Source organism: Mus pahari, chromosome 8 (genome assembly GCF_900095145.1).
Source record: "Mus pahari chromosome 8, PAHARI_EIJ_v1.1, whole genome shotgun sequence".
NCBI lineage: Eukaryota > Metazoa > Chordata > Mammalia > Rodentia > Muridae > Mus > Mus pahari.
In genome coordinates, this window is record NC_034597.1 from 87655273 (window position 1) to 87671597 (window position 16325).

The following is a 16325-nucleotide window of genomic DNA, read 5'->3' on the forward strand; positions in this document are numbered from 1 at the left end:
CCCCCGCCGCCCGGGCCACGCCCCCTCGCGCCGCGCGCTGACGCCAGACCCGCGTCGATTTGAATTTGGAGCCTCGTTCCCTTGCGCGGAACGTAGAGCGAGGAGTTAGCGTTCGAATTCACCCCGCCGCCTCGACGCCATTGGCTGGTTCGCGGACGGCGGGGGGACGCGATTGGCCGGTGGCCTCTCCCCGCCCCGCGCCCTGGTTGGCCGGAGAGCACGGAGGGAGTTAAAGAGTCGGCGCCTGCCGTGGGCATCTGCAGGGTGATGCTAGAACTTCCACGTTGCCCACGAGTGTAGGTACGTCCTCCGTGGCCCCAGGCTTGGACTCCTGCTTCGAGGTGCACCGCTCTGGTTTCCTGACTCCAGACGTACCTGTGAGCTCGCCTAGGTGTGAAGGGGAGCAGAGAGAAGGGGCGCCTGGACACTGAATGGTCGCTGGAAGTGACGTCTCTGCTCTTACCGAGGGAGCCCGCTCAACTTTGATCTTCCAAAAGTAAATTCTCTTCTTTTCTTCTTCTCCCCACCCCACCCCCTTCAGGCTGTAACCCTCTTTGGAAGGAATGCAGCGTGCCTTTGGATCCCGAGGGGGAGTGCTCTTTAGGAAAAGTAGTTTAAATCCCCACCTGGAGCCACCCTGTCAATCACCCTGTTCAAGCGAGGACTAACTTGCAGTTCTGTATGGAATGACTTGGGTATCCGGAGGGTGTTCATACCGTTTAGTCTTGAGATGATGAATAAGGAAAACGACAACTAGAAGTCGTTTGGTTGGAAAGGCACTTATTTTTGGTGTAATCAGATTGGACCAGAGCCCACTCATAACCGGTTGGCTGCTTCATATATGCCGCATAACTTCCGTGCATGCGTTGCTTCCTCTGGAAAAAAAAAATGATACCAGCAATGCCGTACCTTCCCCAGCTCCCAAGGTTAGTCTCGGGATCATCTGAGAAAACGTGCAGGACTGAGTCTCCTTTGTAAACTATATAAACTAACCCCAAGAGGATTCGATTTGGAGCGAGATATTGAATGTATTTTTGTCAGGATTAATATCTATGATACTCAATAAGTTTAATATGTATACTTTTGATTTCTTTCTAGTTTGCTTCCTGGGCTATGGGAGATGTCAGCGAATTAAAAATGCAAATAACACCAGAAACTCCGGGAAGGATCCCTGTTTTAAATCCCTTTGAAAGTCCTAGTGATTATTCTAATCTCCATGAACAAACCCTTGCTAGTCCTTCTATCTTTAAGTCCACAAAACTACCAGTAAGTTTTTCTTGCCAAGTGTTTACAAGTGATTTCAAGTGAAAGTAACTACAAATAATTTTAAGTGTAAATACAAGAAGAAGATGGCACCTCATCTTCTAATGGGTCTTTGAGCAAACATGATCTGAGCGCTCTTAAGCATTAGGACGACATCCAGGAACTGCCCACACCAACACAGAAACAGCAGACAGGCTTTATAAGTTACCTGGTCACAGCTGAGCTACTCATATATACCTCAGACCAAAGACAGCAGCCAAGACCAATATGGAGACAAATATGCCACGCTCTAGTAACAAATTATGGACACTGAAATTTGAATTTCTTATTATTTTTCTGTCATAAAATAGTGACATTTTTGGTTTCTTTTGCCCAGCCATTTGAAAACATTCAGCCCTAATAAAGCTTGCGGTTATTATAAAAGGGGGCAAAATCCTGCACTGTCGGAAAAACTCAAAAAATGAGCAATTTTGAAATTGTGACGCATGCGCTATGATTAATATTTCTCAGAAGGAAGTGTGTTCTTTAGGAAATCAGGGAAGGCTCCATCAGTGTTGCCTGTTTTACTTTGCTACACTGGCAAGGTTCTTTTGTTAACCACACTTACCTAGAAAAAACTATAAAGCAAGGTGCGCTGGCTACTTTGATGTCAGCTTGACTTTAAGCTCAAGTTTCAGACTCAGTTGAGAAGATGCACCCATTAGATTGCGTTTTAGCCAAACCTATTGGACATTTTCTTGATTAATACTTAGTATAGAAGGGCACAGTCTATTGTGGATGGTCCCACTGACAGGCTGGTAGTCCTGGGTTCTGTAAGAAAGCAAGCTGAGCAAGCCAGTAAGTAGCACTCCTGAGGCCATGGCTGCCCCAGGTCCTGCTTCCAGGTTCCTGTCCTGTTGAGGTCCTGCCCTGGCTTCCTTCAGTGGTGACCAGTGATGTGGAAGTATAAGCCAGATAAGCCCTTTTGGTCATGATGTTTCATCAAGTCATCGCAAGACACCAGATGGCTGTTTCTTCTGTGTTTTATGGCAACATAGACAGGGAAGAGTTGTGCGTGAGCCAGACACAGTTTATATAGTCATCGCGTTAGTTTGGCCTTACAACATTCACTGATTACAATAAGACTTAGCTTATTTTAAAGGTGTCTAACTTCAAATTATCTTAATCCAAAGTAAATAACGGAGGCTGGGAAGATAGCTCAGTTGGTAGCATGCTTGCCATTTGCAGAGCAAGCACAAGGACCTGAGTTAGAGCCCCAGGACCCATGTCACAAAGCCAGGAGTGATGGATGTTTGTTTGTGTAGGGGAGATAGTTACAGGTCGATCCTTGGGGCTCCTTGCCCAGCCAGCCTAGGTTACTAATTGGATATATCAATGCCAATGAAGACCCTGTCTCAAAATGCCAAGAGGGATAATACCTGAGATTGGCCTCCAGCCTCCTAGTGTGTATGTGTGCAGGCGTGTGTGTGTGTGTGTGTGTGTGTGTGTGTCACAAACAGACATGGATATGCCCACAGTAATAAAAGAATGCTTTCAGTTGGGCTGGGCTGGGTTGGGTTGGGTTGGGTTGGTTTTGGTTTGGGGTCTGGTTTGGTTAGTTTTGCCACCACCTGGCATCAGTTAAATTGTGATTAAACTTCAAAGCCATAAATTACAACGTCCTGCCCGCCTCCCTCTGAGAATATTCGTAGTTGCAGTTTTAGATTTGAGTAAGGTTTGGGACCGGCTGAATAGTTGCATATGGAGAAGCCCTAGATGGTATTAAATATTTTGAGGACAATAATTTCAAGAGCTGTTGGAGCTACTTGTATAGTTTAGATTTCATTCTCAATGGCGATTAATGTCTTCTACCTTTGGTAAATTAACCATGGGCACGGTTTCTCCCTCATGCATGCTAAACTTATTTCTATAGCTTTGTTGCGCTGGTTTTTAGAGTATTGTGCTATTTGTAAAATTATCCAGGAGATGCTGGTGTTTTAAGATAGTGTGAAGCAGGTTGACTTTGGTTACATCTGCCATTTCATTTAGAGTAATTGAACTCAGAAAGTGTAAGCCTCAAAATATTTGTATGTTATAGCCATCTACGGTTTTGAAGGTAACATTGGGTATCATTTTGATGAACTATTTTAGTTTGATTTTATATGTATACTTATTTTATTAAGACTCCAGGGAAATTTAGGTGGTCTATTGATCAGCTGGCTGTAATAAATCCTGTAGAGATAGATCCAGAGGAGATCCATCGGCAGGCTTCCTACCTAAGGCTTTCTCGGTAAGTTTGCCTTTCTCCTACTTGAGTATAGTAGCAGACTCTTATGTAAAGAAAAATATGAGCTTCTAAAAGCCTGTTATTTATATATGTACATATATCAACAAAGAAAAAATAATGTGGATTTTTTTTCCCTTTTTAAGTTTAAAGCATTCTATATCTGGAATGATCCCTTGACTTGGAATTGCAGTCTGTATAGGAATCCATTTCTTGTACAACTGACACATGCACACACATGCCCCGCCCCCGCCCCCCCCCCAAACTTGTCTGCCTTCCTAGCGCTTGCTTAGCTAGAGAAGCACTTTAACATTTGTACCTTTCACTATGGTTGTCTTTCTGATGTTTGGGTTGGTGGCTAAGAATAAAACAAGATTCGTTTCAGTTGCTGCCTGACCGGGGAAAGCTAATAACACACTGAATGCAGCCGCCTTTGTTGGCAATAGAGAGCTCTGAGCATCATTCATTTTTAACACAGGTCATCGAGGAATCTCAATTCCTTTTAAAAGATCTGGGATTGCACACACAGTATCTGTGAGCACATGCCGTGGAGTGGGTGTGGAGCGCAGAGGGCAGCATTTAATAGTTGGGTCTCTCATTCTACCTTGGAGTCCAGAGGCAGAGGGATGTTCATGACAAGTGCTTTTACCTGCTGAGCCATTTCGTGGGCCCACAAGTTCTCTTTCCTTTAATTCTGCATGCCACCTGGGTATTCTGCACTTCTTTGTTGATGTGTTAGGTATTTTTCAAACACCAGTGTGCCTCTCGCTTGTGCTGTTCAGTGATACGGTATGTAGTGAGAGCATGCACTTTGCCAGTGGGCCAGAGCTAGGTTTTCAATTAACAGATTGTTAGGAAGCATTACGTATAATTTAAAGAACCTTTGTTTTTATAGTCTGATTTTTTTTTCTTTTATTGCAAGTAGATTTTTTTCCCCTCACATGATATATCTTGATTATGGTTTCTCCTCCTTCTGTTCTTCCTAGTTCCTCCCCCTTCCATCTGGATCCCCCTCTCTTTCCATTCTCTTTAGAAAACAAACAGGCTTCTAAGGGATGATAATATAATATGATATGCTGTGCTATAATTAACATAATGTAATGTAACACTGTGAAACAAAACCTATACATTGGGGTTGGACAAAGCAAGCAGAAGGATCAGAGCACAAGAGAAAGCACAGAATCAGAGCCACACCATCCAAACTGGGAGCCATAATCTCCACACAATGGAGCTGGTGCAGACTCACACAGGCCGTGCATGCTGCGCCGTCTGTGAGTTCATCTGGGTGGTGCTCAAGTTGGTGTAGAGGGCCTTGTCTCCCTGGTGCTCTCCGTCACCTCTTGCCCTTACACTCTTTGTTTCCTCTTCTGCAGTGTTCCCTGAGTCCTGAGAAAGGGGTGCGATAGAGACATCCCATTTATGCTGAATGTTCCAATGTGTCTGCACAATGTCTGGCTATGGCTATTTGCTCTCATACTTCAGGAGGAAGCTTCTCTGATAATGGTTGAGCAATGCTTATATTATATATATATATATAATATTTGAAAAAGAATCAAATACATGGCTTTTCAGTATTTAATTTTCTGTCATAAGATAGGTGTATTGAGGGTCCAAAGCAATTGGATCTTTTCTTCTTTGGCTTTAGAATTTATTCATAGATGCATCTGTTGAGATGTCCTTCTGAACACTTGCCTGCTTTTCTACTCCATTTCTCTCTTCTTGGTGTCCTGATGACCATTCACCCCTAATAAATATTCACCTGAAGTCTTAGACAAAAGGGTAAAGCACACACAATCTTAAATTAAGATAAAAATAAGTCAGATGAGTATATGAGTGATGTTTTTATCCCCCCCCCCCAAAATATACTCTGTTTTTTTGCCTTAATCTCTTGAGTGTATTGAAGTCAATTGTGATGCCATCCTTGGGGATACTTCCTGAGCTCTGAGGACTGCACATTCCTCCTGCCCTTAAAAGCTAACTGGACAAGTAGCCCACAGTTGCAATATACTTTACAAAATAGGGGTGTGTTATCTGACTGAGTTTAGGAAGAGAATTTTAGTGTATTTGAGTAGGTGGATTTGTTGTATAGGAGGAAAGCAGGAATCTGTTCTAATGTTAATTTGCTGATGTAGTTCATTGAGTGCTTGTACTTCTACCAAAGGGAGTGAACACATTCTCCTCAGACTGTCAGTTCATGCTTGGAAACAAGCAGCGGCCAGACACCTCTTAACTCACCAGGGCCCTCAGGCCTTCCCTTGGCATGTGTAGCGCACGCCGGTGTATCAGAATAAAGGAACACATCAGGAGTTGGAGCACTTGCCGCCTGTGTGCATATGTGTGTGCAGTAGTGTGCTAGACGTGGTCCTTTGCTCTATCTGCCACCGAAGAGTTATCAATTCCAGCAATCACCTGGTTCCAATAATTAGCTGAATATTAGAGACTCGAGCCCCTCTGGTGAAATCGCAGAAGGGTTTGGAATGGGCTCAGGCTGGATTAATGCATATGTAGTTACTTTGATACGGTTATATGACCGTGGTAGTGGACAGCTGAGTTGTCAGGCTCAGGGTCTGTCGCCCATGCTAGGATGCGCGGAGCAGCGTAGTTTGTTTTGTCATAATTCCTTGACTTACCTTTACTTTCTGAAACGCACACACCCTCATAGAGGCTTCCTTTTTTTTTTTTCCCTTCCTTTAAAGCTGGAACAGCTATGTACATGAACAGTTACTGAGGAAAATAATTTGAAATTACTGTTTCAATTTTATTTACCAATTTATGGATGGATTGCAGCCATTCTTTCCTGGCATAAGATAAAGAAGTGGTCTTACAAGGCTAGTTGCCACATCCTTGGCAGTGGTGCCTTGTGCTTGGGACCCGACATTTTATACTAAAGTTTATAACAGAAAAAGTTGTGTTGTAATTCTGTATTTCATTAGGACAAAAAAGGATTTACTTGGACAAAATTTTGTATTGTTAGTATATTTTGGAGTTAATATTTTTGCTTATCTATTCAAAACAGTAGGTTCTTAATTTCTTTTCAGAATTAAGTTTATCCTAGAATTACCACAATAAAGAAATTGCTGTAAATAGAAGAAGAGAATTTGGATAGTTGTTAGTTTTCTATCAAATGAAATACTTTATTTCTGTTGCTTAAAAGCACTTTATTTAAATTATGTTATTGGTAGGAACTTGGATATATCAGTAAAAGCCTTTTAAAAGAAAGTTTTCTTCCGTCCAGAGTTTGCCTGAGAGGAAAGGAAGGGTGACAGCTAATGTGAATGTCAGAATACCTCCATGAACTAAATGCGCTTTAATGTTCAATAAGTTGAAATAATGGCCTGGTTATTTTTCTTCTTTATCTCTGTATAGAATAGATAAAGATGTGGAAGACAAAAGACAAAAAGCCATTGAAGAGGTAACTGAACACTGTTATGATCATTAAGCCACCCAACAATGAATTTTGCATGTGTGCCCTCTCCTTTAGGAAGACTTGAAATCCTTCCCTGTAGCAGCTCCCCTGTGGTCCGCAGTGCTCCCCTGTGGTCCCCAGTGCTCCCCTGTGGTCCTCTGTGCCCCCCTCCCCATCTGTTCCTCCACCATTCTGAGCTCTTTTTAAGACCTTTAGTTTTCAGCTGGCTCGATAGTTCTCTTAGTGGAAATCATTGGCTTAGCGCTTCCTGCCTAGGTTAGTCTGGCCTGGGGACTAGTCTCTGTCCGTTAATCATCTCACACCTAAGGCTAAGGGTAGAGTGTGTCTATCCTGGGCTTTCAGAAGCCTGATGAGCACAACTTCTGATTCCAGGTGGAGTTATCTAAAGGAAGCGGAGAATTTTTAGTCATCCACTGTCTAGTTTCCATACATACTAGTTTTGTCTTTTGTTGTTAATTCTTACGGATTTAGAATATAGTCATAAGATAGTTTAGTTCTCCTAATCAAGTATAAAGATGACCCAATTCTTTCCTCAGCAAGGGTTTATGTCAGAGCAGCCCCTTCTGAGCGGTCCAGTTTACCCTCTGGGTTCGACTACACATTTCTATTCCTTAGCTGTACATTGGCTCATCTGTACCCTAAAAGATTTGTATTAATGGCCTGTTCTGGGGTCGGGTGACTGGCTCCTCCTTGATTTTTCTAACATACTTTCTGTCTCTTTATATTTCAGATTACAACCTTGGTTTAGAAAATGGTATAATGCTTAATCCTGACAAACCTTGTTTCTCTTTGTACGTCTAGTTTTAAATTTCCACTGTTTTGTTTTGCTTTTTTTGTTTTGTTTTGTTTTTTGAGACAGAGTTTCTTTGTGTAGCCCTGGTTGTCCTGGAACTTACTCTGTAGACCAGGCTGGCCTCGAACTCAGAAATCCACCTGCCTCAGCCTCCCAAGTGCTGGGATTAAAGGCGTGCGCCACCACTGCCCAGCTCTAAATTTCCACCGTTACTCTTCCCCTGCTAAATATCTCAAGTATAGTATTCCAACATTTTGGAAAATATCTTCTTTCTTTAGACTCCTGGAAGTTGTTTCAAGGAAAGTTCAACAGGTAAAATTTAGGGAAATAAAATCAGTGGAAGTCAGACTTAGTGTATCATATGCAGAGTATATTTTATATATCCACATCAGAAGCAAACCTGTCAAATGTAAAGAGAGAGCAGAGGTGTCTATCAGTCTCTGCAGCTTTCCTGTGCAGTGGGGACTATTTTCTATCTACAGTACCATCCTTTCAATGTTAGACCTGTTTATCCTCATTTCGGTTTGCATCTTGATTTTATTTTATTTTTCTTGATCTTTCTTAGATTTTTACAAATAATCACCCTACAGATTTTTGTATTTTAGTAAGTGCATAAATAATGCCTTGTTGACAGATGTTAAGTTGTGTTCATTGTTACAGTGTGTGGTTTGTGCAGCCTGGGTGGGCATGGGCGGGCCTTACCTTGTTACCCCCCTGAGGCCAGAGCATTTCCACTCCTTGTCTATGCTGCTGCTGCTTGTCTTTGCTTTTGTAATACTGATTGTTACCAAACTTTCAAATGTCTGTGCTCTACTTGTTATCCTAAATGCATCCTATTTGGGTTCTAGTTACTGTTGAGTGTACGTGTAAGTGTGTGTGGCACTTCCTAAGTAAGTTCCTCTACACTTTCCCGTAGCGTTACCTCCTTCCCGCCCCCTTTCATTTCACCTGATTGCCCTACAGACTCATCACAACTTTAGTTAAGGAAGTTAGCTTTTGTCCCCTCTGTAACAGTGAAAAGACAACAGTCTACCCTGGAAACAAAGGGAAAGTACTGCATTAGGAACAAAAGACGCTCTCTATAGATAGAGAGAAAGAAGATGGATGGGTAAACGGATGGATTGATAGATGATAGTTAGATAAATACGCACATAGATAGATGTCGATACAGATAGATGTGTTTTGTTCACTTGAATAGAGTAGCTTGTGTGACACAGATACATGAGTACCGGCTGCTCTCTTTGTAAATCTAGTATGTCTTCAGGGATTGCTGCTACCCATACTGTAAATACTCAAACTATAGCCAACTTCCAGCTACTAAAATGATATCACTGAATGGGCAAAGTACGGTTGCTATTCAGTACATCACAATGAGACAGATTCCACTATATATATTTATTTCCAACGTATAATTAACCTCAAAAACATAGATACTGACAAATATAAAATAATGTATAAGGAATATGGTTTGAATGACTGAGTGTAATTTATGTAACTGTAAGTTTGTATACTTTATTTATAGTATTGGCTTTAAGAGCACTTGTCCAAGTTCCTGAGACTTTAGACTCAGTTCTTGAGAGCTAGTGCAAGCTCAGTCACGCACAGCATTACTTACATGTGCACACTTATCTCTGCTTACTGCATTACTTACATGTGCGCACTTATATTTGTTACAGCATTATTTACATGTGCACACTCATCCCTGTTACAGCATTACTTACATGTGCACACTTACCTCTGTTACAGCATTACTTACATGTGCACACTTATCTCCATTTACTGCATTACTTACATGTGCACACTTATCTCCACTTACTGCTTCTAATCTTAGATTTGTCATCAACCCTGAAACAAATGGGCAGAGAAAGCAAAGCTATCGTCCCTGTGACTGATACCCTTAGCTTCATCTGTAACTTTCAAATTTAAATGGTTGATTTAAAGTATTAAGACTTCTCTCACCGGGAGTGGTGGCGCACGCCTTTAATCCCAGCACTCGCATTCGGGAGGCAGAGGCAGGCAAATTTCTGGGTTCGAGGCCAGCCTGGTCTACAAAGTGAGTTCCAGGACAGCCAGGGCTATACAGAGAAACCCTGTCTTGAAAAACCCTAAGTGAGTATATATGACACTATGTGTATATGGTTATTTGAAAACAATGAAGGTCCTCTTTTCCTCATTTGTGGCGAGTTTAAGCCTAATTGTACATCTTGAATTTTCCTAGTTTTTTACTAAGGATGTCATTGTGCCCTCTCCATGGACTGATCATGATGGAAATCAGCCTTCAGAGCTTCATCCCAGGAAATGTGAGTACCCTGTGCAGAAACCGGGCAATGTGAGGGCTCAGCGTGCATCGCCACGACCATGACTGTGGGAGCACAGTGACAACCCCTCCACAGGCTTTTCTTAGGAGGCTGTCTCACGTTCCATCGCTGCATGACAAGGCTAACTCCTTTTCAGGGAAATAGTAAAACTTAATTGAAATATGTTTATTGCTGTTGTTGTTTGCTATTCTCTTCAGAAAGCATTTTTTATGACCATTATGAGTACTAATTCTAAGGATGCGTGTATCGACTTCATTAAGTGTTAACGGTTGGTTTTAATAGAGAGTTGAATCATGAATGCCATTTTCAATTTTTTTTTTTTTTTTTAAGGTTAGTATTTTAAATAAAATCCTCAGGTCACTTTTTTTTTTTTTTTTTTTTTTTTTTTTTTTTTTTTTTTGATGATTTGCCTAGTTTTTACACAGACAGAGGAAGGGTGGTGACAAGAAGATTTGGGGGCAGGGTATATAGCACAGCTGTTCATCTGTGAACTGTATGGAGCACGTGAAGGGCAAGCCAGCAATCCCATAGGTGGTGGGTGTCTTATATTTCCTCTCCCTGTCATTTTTCTCTGACCACTGTCTATAGTGTAGGTGTGCTCTTAGGGAAGGAAGACATTCCTTCTGGATCCATGGTGATGGCACACTCAGGGTGAGCACTTTCTGTACAAGGGCAGCACTGAGTGTGCTCAGGAGCTTCTCACAGGAGGAGGTCAGGCAGTCACTGACCTCTGCTGAGCCAGCACCAGGTCAGGAAGGTTGGAGCACCTATGGGATGGAAAGAGTGATTGAACCTGATTAAAGCCAGCTGTGCCATCACCGACTAACAGTGGCATGGGATAGCGAATGGAGACCTGGATTGTAGCTGTCCAGCTATTGGTCAGGAGAGTGTTCTTCAGTATTCAGTCTTTTTTGATGCTGATTAAGCTAGACAATTATCCTCACAGCTTTGAAATTCTGTGTTCATTGGTGACATTTTCATAACTACTAGCCTGTCCCCATTCCCATTTTTTAGTATTGGATTTTCTTGCAGGTGATTATACCCTCATGTAATCTTAGTTTTTAGTAGTAATTTATGTTCTGAGAAAGTTTTTTTCCTGAAGTGAGGCGGTTTCAGAAAAATGCAGAAAAGACAGTCTTTATAAAGGGGGCCCAGCTTGTTGTCGAGTACTGTGGCATCAAGAGATAGTTTACAGAGCTGTGCTGCGTCAGGTAACGAACGCTATGAGCCTAGCTTTCAGGACAGTCACACTCCTGCACCTATTGCTGCAAGCAGTCAGACGGAAAGAATTTGTTCCAAAGTAGCTTTGGAAAGCTGAGTTTCTATGTGCATGTGCATAGGCGTATGTTTGATGATGTTCTCATCACCCTTGGAGGACAGAAACAGTGTCCTTCAAAGAGAGTAGACTTACTTCATGTCCAGAATCATAAAGAGGAGGCTTCCCTTTATAGTATGCCTCCCTTTCTCCCCCTCCTTCTTTCCTTCCTTCTTTTATTGTCTTCCTTCTCCCTCCCCTCCCCTCCCCCAACTCTTCCNCCCCCCCCCCTTTTTTTTTCTTCTTGAAATGAGGTCTGCTCTATAAGGCTTGAACTTGGATCTTCCTGCCTGTACTTGTTGAGTTCTGAGGTTCCTTCTGATAGACCACCATACCTAGGGAGCACCATACTGACGACTAAACCCAGAGCCTGTGTGTGGTAGGTAAACATGAGCTTTATTTTGGCTCCATTTTGGAGGTTTCAGGCCTCAGCTGATGAGCCTTTCTGCTTTGGCTTGTAGCAGCACAATGCATCATGGTAGGAGAGCTCGACGGAGCGGACCTGTTCTAATTGTGGCCAGGTATGGAAGAGAGGAAGGAGGGAGAGTGTGGACCCTCTGTTCCCTTCAAGGGTCTACCCTATAGGGTAGACCCTGATAAAGCGTATACATTTCTAAATAGCACTAAGCTGAGGATAAAGCCATTAACACATGAGCCACTGGGAAACATTCTAGATCCAAAAGATAGCATCCGTTGTGTGTCTAGCGTGCATGGTACATGACAGAGCTACTCTGTCTTACCTCCATTGGGTTTGCTGCAGAAGAATGGGAGGAAACTGTATCATGATGTTTAGTGCCCAGGCAGTGATAGCCCAGTTATTTTGGGAGAGTCTGGAAACTTTAGGAGGTGGGTGGGGCCTTAGAGGAAGTGCGTCACTGGGGCAAGTCCTTGGGAGTATCTTGTCCCTCTCCTTCACCCTGCCCTGTTTTGCTGTGGTGAAATGTGCACTAGAGTGAGTCTTTCCTCTTGTGAGATTGTTCACATAGTGTTCGCTCACCACAGTAGACCAGCAGTAAAACAGATGGCAGCTGACGCTCCGAGGGGTTGTAAGCCTAGCACGAAGGTGTTCAGCATGAAGGTGTTGGGACTTCATTATAAAATCAGCTCGTGGTTTTTGGCAGAAGGGAGCATAAAATCCAACATTGTCTTTATTGTGCCCGTTCTGACAGTATTTATCCAGTAACGCTGATTCAGGCTTTTGCCCACTCCTTTCCTGTTCCCAGTTAGGATTGGTCAACGCTGTAATTCTATACTGGATCTAGTGATTGATACATTGTAAAACAGAAGATTTAAAAACCATGAACTTTTTTTTTCTTCCAGACAGTGTCTGCAGCTCTGCCATCCTAGAACTCTCTATGTAGACCAGGCTGTCCTTGAATTTAGAGAGATCCTCTTATCTCTGCTTCCCGAATCCTGGGATTAAAGGCATGCCAGCGTGCACGGCAGTGTCCTGGTTGACGCTGATGAAATTGAGCATGGATTTTATTCATCATATGTCAGGGTTTCTTTGTCAAAATAATCTAATATTTTAGTTGAGTTTTTCTAAACTCACTTTAGGGAAATTAAATGACACAGTCTGTTGGAATATATTGGCCTTATGTGCTCGTTCAACAATGTATATACATATCAAAACATTAGTTGTATATCAAAGCCACATATAATTATCTGTCATTAAAAACTAATAATTACATGATACCTTCTTAGTTGGTTTGGTAATCTTTTATTTTATTTTTGTTAAATAATCCAACAGAAACATACCACAATTATAAAATTAGATATTTATCCTTAAATATGAAAGACTGTAGTGTGGAGTATTTTATTCTGGAAAATGTAACCCTGAATTAAATAAGAACAAAATTAGGATTTCTCTATTTAAAATATCTTACAGGCCTAAATAGCAATGATGACTCTCCCGATGGGAGGAAGCCAAGCCCCCCCTCGCAGAAGTGCAACGGTAGGTGGGAGCAGACTCTTGGAGGGACATTTTGCATGTTAAGCTGCAGTTAATGTAAACGCAGTCCACTCACTCCAAGTTAAAACACAGTTTTGTCTTGAGGGCTGACTTTTAAAAACTCTTATGTTAAAACATTGCATTCAGCCACGCTTTAGAAAAATGGCAGTCGTGTGTTGCTTCCTTGTGTAAAATAGGTGAATTGTGAATTGAGTTCTGGCTTGGGAAAGATCGAAAAGCGCAGATGTGTTAATATGAGAGCTCCCTAGTGTCTGTTGGTGTCTTGTTAGTTCCAAGTACCCGTCTCCCAGCCCGGGGCTGACATCTGTCTGCCATTAGCTCCGATCAGGAAGCTGTAGGAAAAGCAGAGGAAGGGGGCGGGGGGCACGGAATGGAGCGCTCCAGAGGACTGGTCCTCTTCCCTGGGGAGAGGGCTGGTTGAGGGATGGGGAGAGGGCTGGCTGGCAGGCGCATGCGCAGCCTGTGCCATGGGCCTCCTCATGCTTCTGTGTGTGCGTACTTCCAGTCTCTCTGCTTACTTCTAGCTGCCTGCCAGACTCTGCTCTCTCTCCCTGTGGATTTTAATTTGGAAGCCATATTAGGTAAATGCTGTGTGACTTGAGTGTTTCTTAACTTAAATTCAGTTTGTTGGCTTTTTGTGAATGGTAGTGTTGTCATTAAACAGGAAACTCCTAAATTTTTCTGTTTCTTGAACATTTCCTAAATTAGTGTTTTTATCATAGTGTACTTTACTGTGGGCAGCAAATGATTACATTTTAATGATGCTGGTATAATACAATACTGATAACAAATCAGGCAGGGTGGCACGCTCCTGGCAATCAGCAGGCTGAGACAGGTGGATTGCCATAAGTTTAAGGCCAGCCTGGGTTTCATAGTAAGGCCCTGACTCAAAACAATAACAACAACAAATAAATAACGAAAAACTCTAAAAATAAAGAATAACACTTTAAGCATTATACACATGTATTGAGAAAATTTCAAACATCTTTTATGACTGTTTTAAAAATCAGTGCTACAAGTGTAGTTTATTTCTTCCAATGACCAGCTTTCTTTTTGTTGTTGGTAAATATAGGAGACTATTTTAGAGCTGATGACTTTGTGGCCCAATCTCCTGGGAACCTCAGTTCTTCATCTCTGAGAAGAAAGCTCTTTTTGGATGTGAATGGAAGCATCTCTGAGTCTTTACCTTCAGCTTCTCCCGGAAGTCCTCCCTGCAGTGCCCGGGGCTCGCTTGAGGTGTTTTATCCAAAGGATTTGTCTCCGTTACTGTAGAAGCCCTGTGCAGACACCATGTGCCATAAGGAGTGGATGGCTAGTGTGTCATAGATATGCTTGGACGGAAATACTCAAATCACATCCAGGGATGTCACCCTGCGGTATTAAGTGTCCTGAGAATTTTCTCAGTTTGCATGTATGATTCCAGCAGATTTCAGTTTTGTACTTAGAGGTAGAGAGGTGTACAGATTGTCTCAAGGAATTGCAGCCTGGGTTACCTACTAAATTAAGAAGATTAGCAGTGTGACAACTGGATTAGCATTGATGGAGTAAATTAGAGATATTTTCACAGACAGCTATTGGATATGAAATGCAATGAATGATTTGTTTAAACCAATTCATTTTATGTTGAAATCTTATTTCAAGAATTTTTAGCAGTTTTATCTCTGTTGCAAGGTGCCTTTTGTTGTTGGTTCTTGTGAACTCCTAGCTTATAAGCATGTTGTGAAAATGACAAAGAACATGCAGTATAACCACGACAAAGAGAAATTAAATATAGTCACTAATCACTGACTTGATTTTTCCTTTTTAATTTTACTTTTTATCACAGGGACAATTTTCTTCCAGCCCCATTCAGAACAGTGCAAAAAAGTACAGCTTGGGAAGCGTAACTACTAGCCCGTCGGCTGTTTCCTCACCTACCTTCTCACCTATTGCTCTTCAAGTAGGAAAGACCCCGCTCTCAGGTATTTCTCAGAACAATGGACACAGCTTAAATGTGTTGTTAAAAGGCTCTTTTAGCAGTTGTAAATGAACACTTTGGTATTAATTGTAGAAACTTTTTTTTTTTTAACGAAAGGAACAATGTAAATCAAATGTACTAGCTAATGCTATAAATTCCAGTACTTGGGAGGCAGCGGCAGAAGGATCATAAATTCAAGGCCCCCCTGGGGATACTTAGATTCATGGGTAGCCTGAGCTACCCAGTAAGGCTGTTGTGGTTTGAGTAAGAATGTCCATCATAGACTCATATACTTGAATGCTTAGTCATAGGAAGCGGGATTCTTTGAATGAACTAGGGTTAGGAGTTGTGGTCTTGATGGAGGTTAGGCCCAGTCGTTCTCTCCCTCTGGGCCTGCTGGTCGGGGTGTAGGTATACTGCTCCCTCACCATGTGCACCGCCATGGTAACAGACTAACCCTCTGAAACTGTAAGCAGGCCCCTAACTGAATGTAATCATGGTGTTTCTTAATAGCAATAGAACAGTGACTTAAGACAAAGACCCTGTCTCAAAAAGGGGGTGGGTGGTGCCTGAGGAGCAGGGAATCTGCTCTAAAAATGTAAACAGCAACTAATGAAGTGAAAGATCTTCAAGGTGAAGAACTCAAAGTCTCTGAAGAAAGAAATCGAAGATGTCAGAAGATGGAAAGATCTCCCATGCTCATGGATTGGGAGGATTAATATAGTGAAAATGGCTATCCTGACGAAAGCAATCTACAGATTCAATGCAGTCCCCATCAAAATTCCGACTCAGTTCTTCACCGAGTTAGAAAGGGCAATTTGCATATTCATCTGGAATAACAAAAAACCTAGGATAGCAAAAACTATTCTCAACAATAAAAGAACCTCTGGTGGAATCACCATGCCTGACCTCAAGCTGTACTACAGAGCAATTGTGATTAAAAGCTGCATGGTACTGTACTGGTCTAACTGACAGACAGGTAGATCAATGGAATAGAATTGAAGACCCAGAAATGAA

At 42.1% G+C, this 16325-nt stretch overlaps 1 protein-coding gene across 1 annotated transcript in view; it reads left to right on the plus strand.

The window, feature by feature from the left end:
• Positions 1-36: 36 nt before the first annotated feature.
• The window catches only part of Bora (BORA aurora kinase A activator), a 26318-nt gene continuing 10029 nt past the window's right edge, over positions 37-16325 (plus strand). The window contains exons 1-9 of the mRNA XM_029541632.1: positions 37-496; positions 1099-1266; positions 3426-3532; positions 6893-6938; positions 9965-10046; positions 13268-13333; positions 13876-13932; positions 14424-14587; positions 15177-15312. Of these exons, the coding sequence (XP_029397492.1) occupies positions 1114-1266; positions 3426-3532; positions 6893-6938; positions 9965-10046; positions 13268-13333; positions 13876-13932; positions 14424-14587; positions 15177-15312 (811 nt within the window). The 5' untranslated portion in view covers positions 37-496; positions 1099-1113. The remainder of the gene's footprint in view (positions 497-1098; positions 1267-3425; positions 3533-6892; positions 6939-9964; positions 10047-13267; positions 13334-13875; positions 13933-14423; positions 14588-15176; positions 15313-16325) is intronic.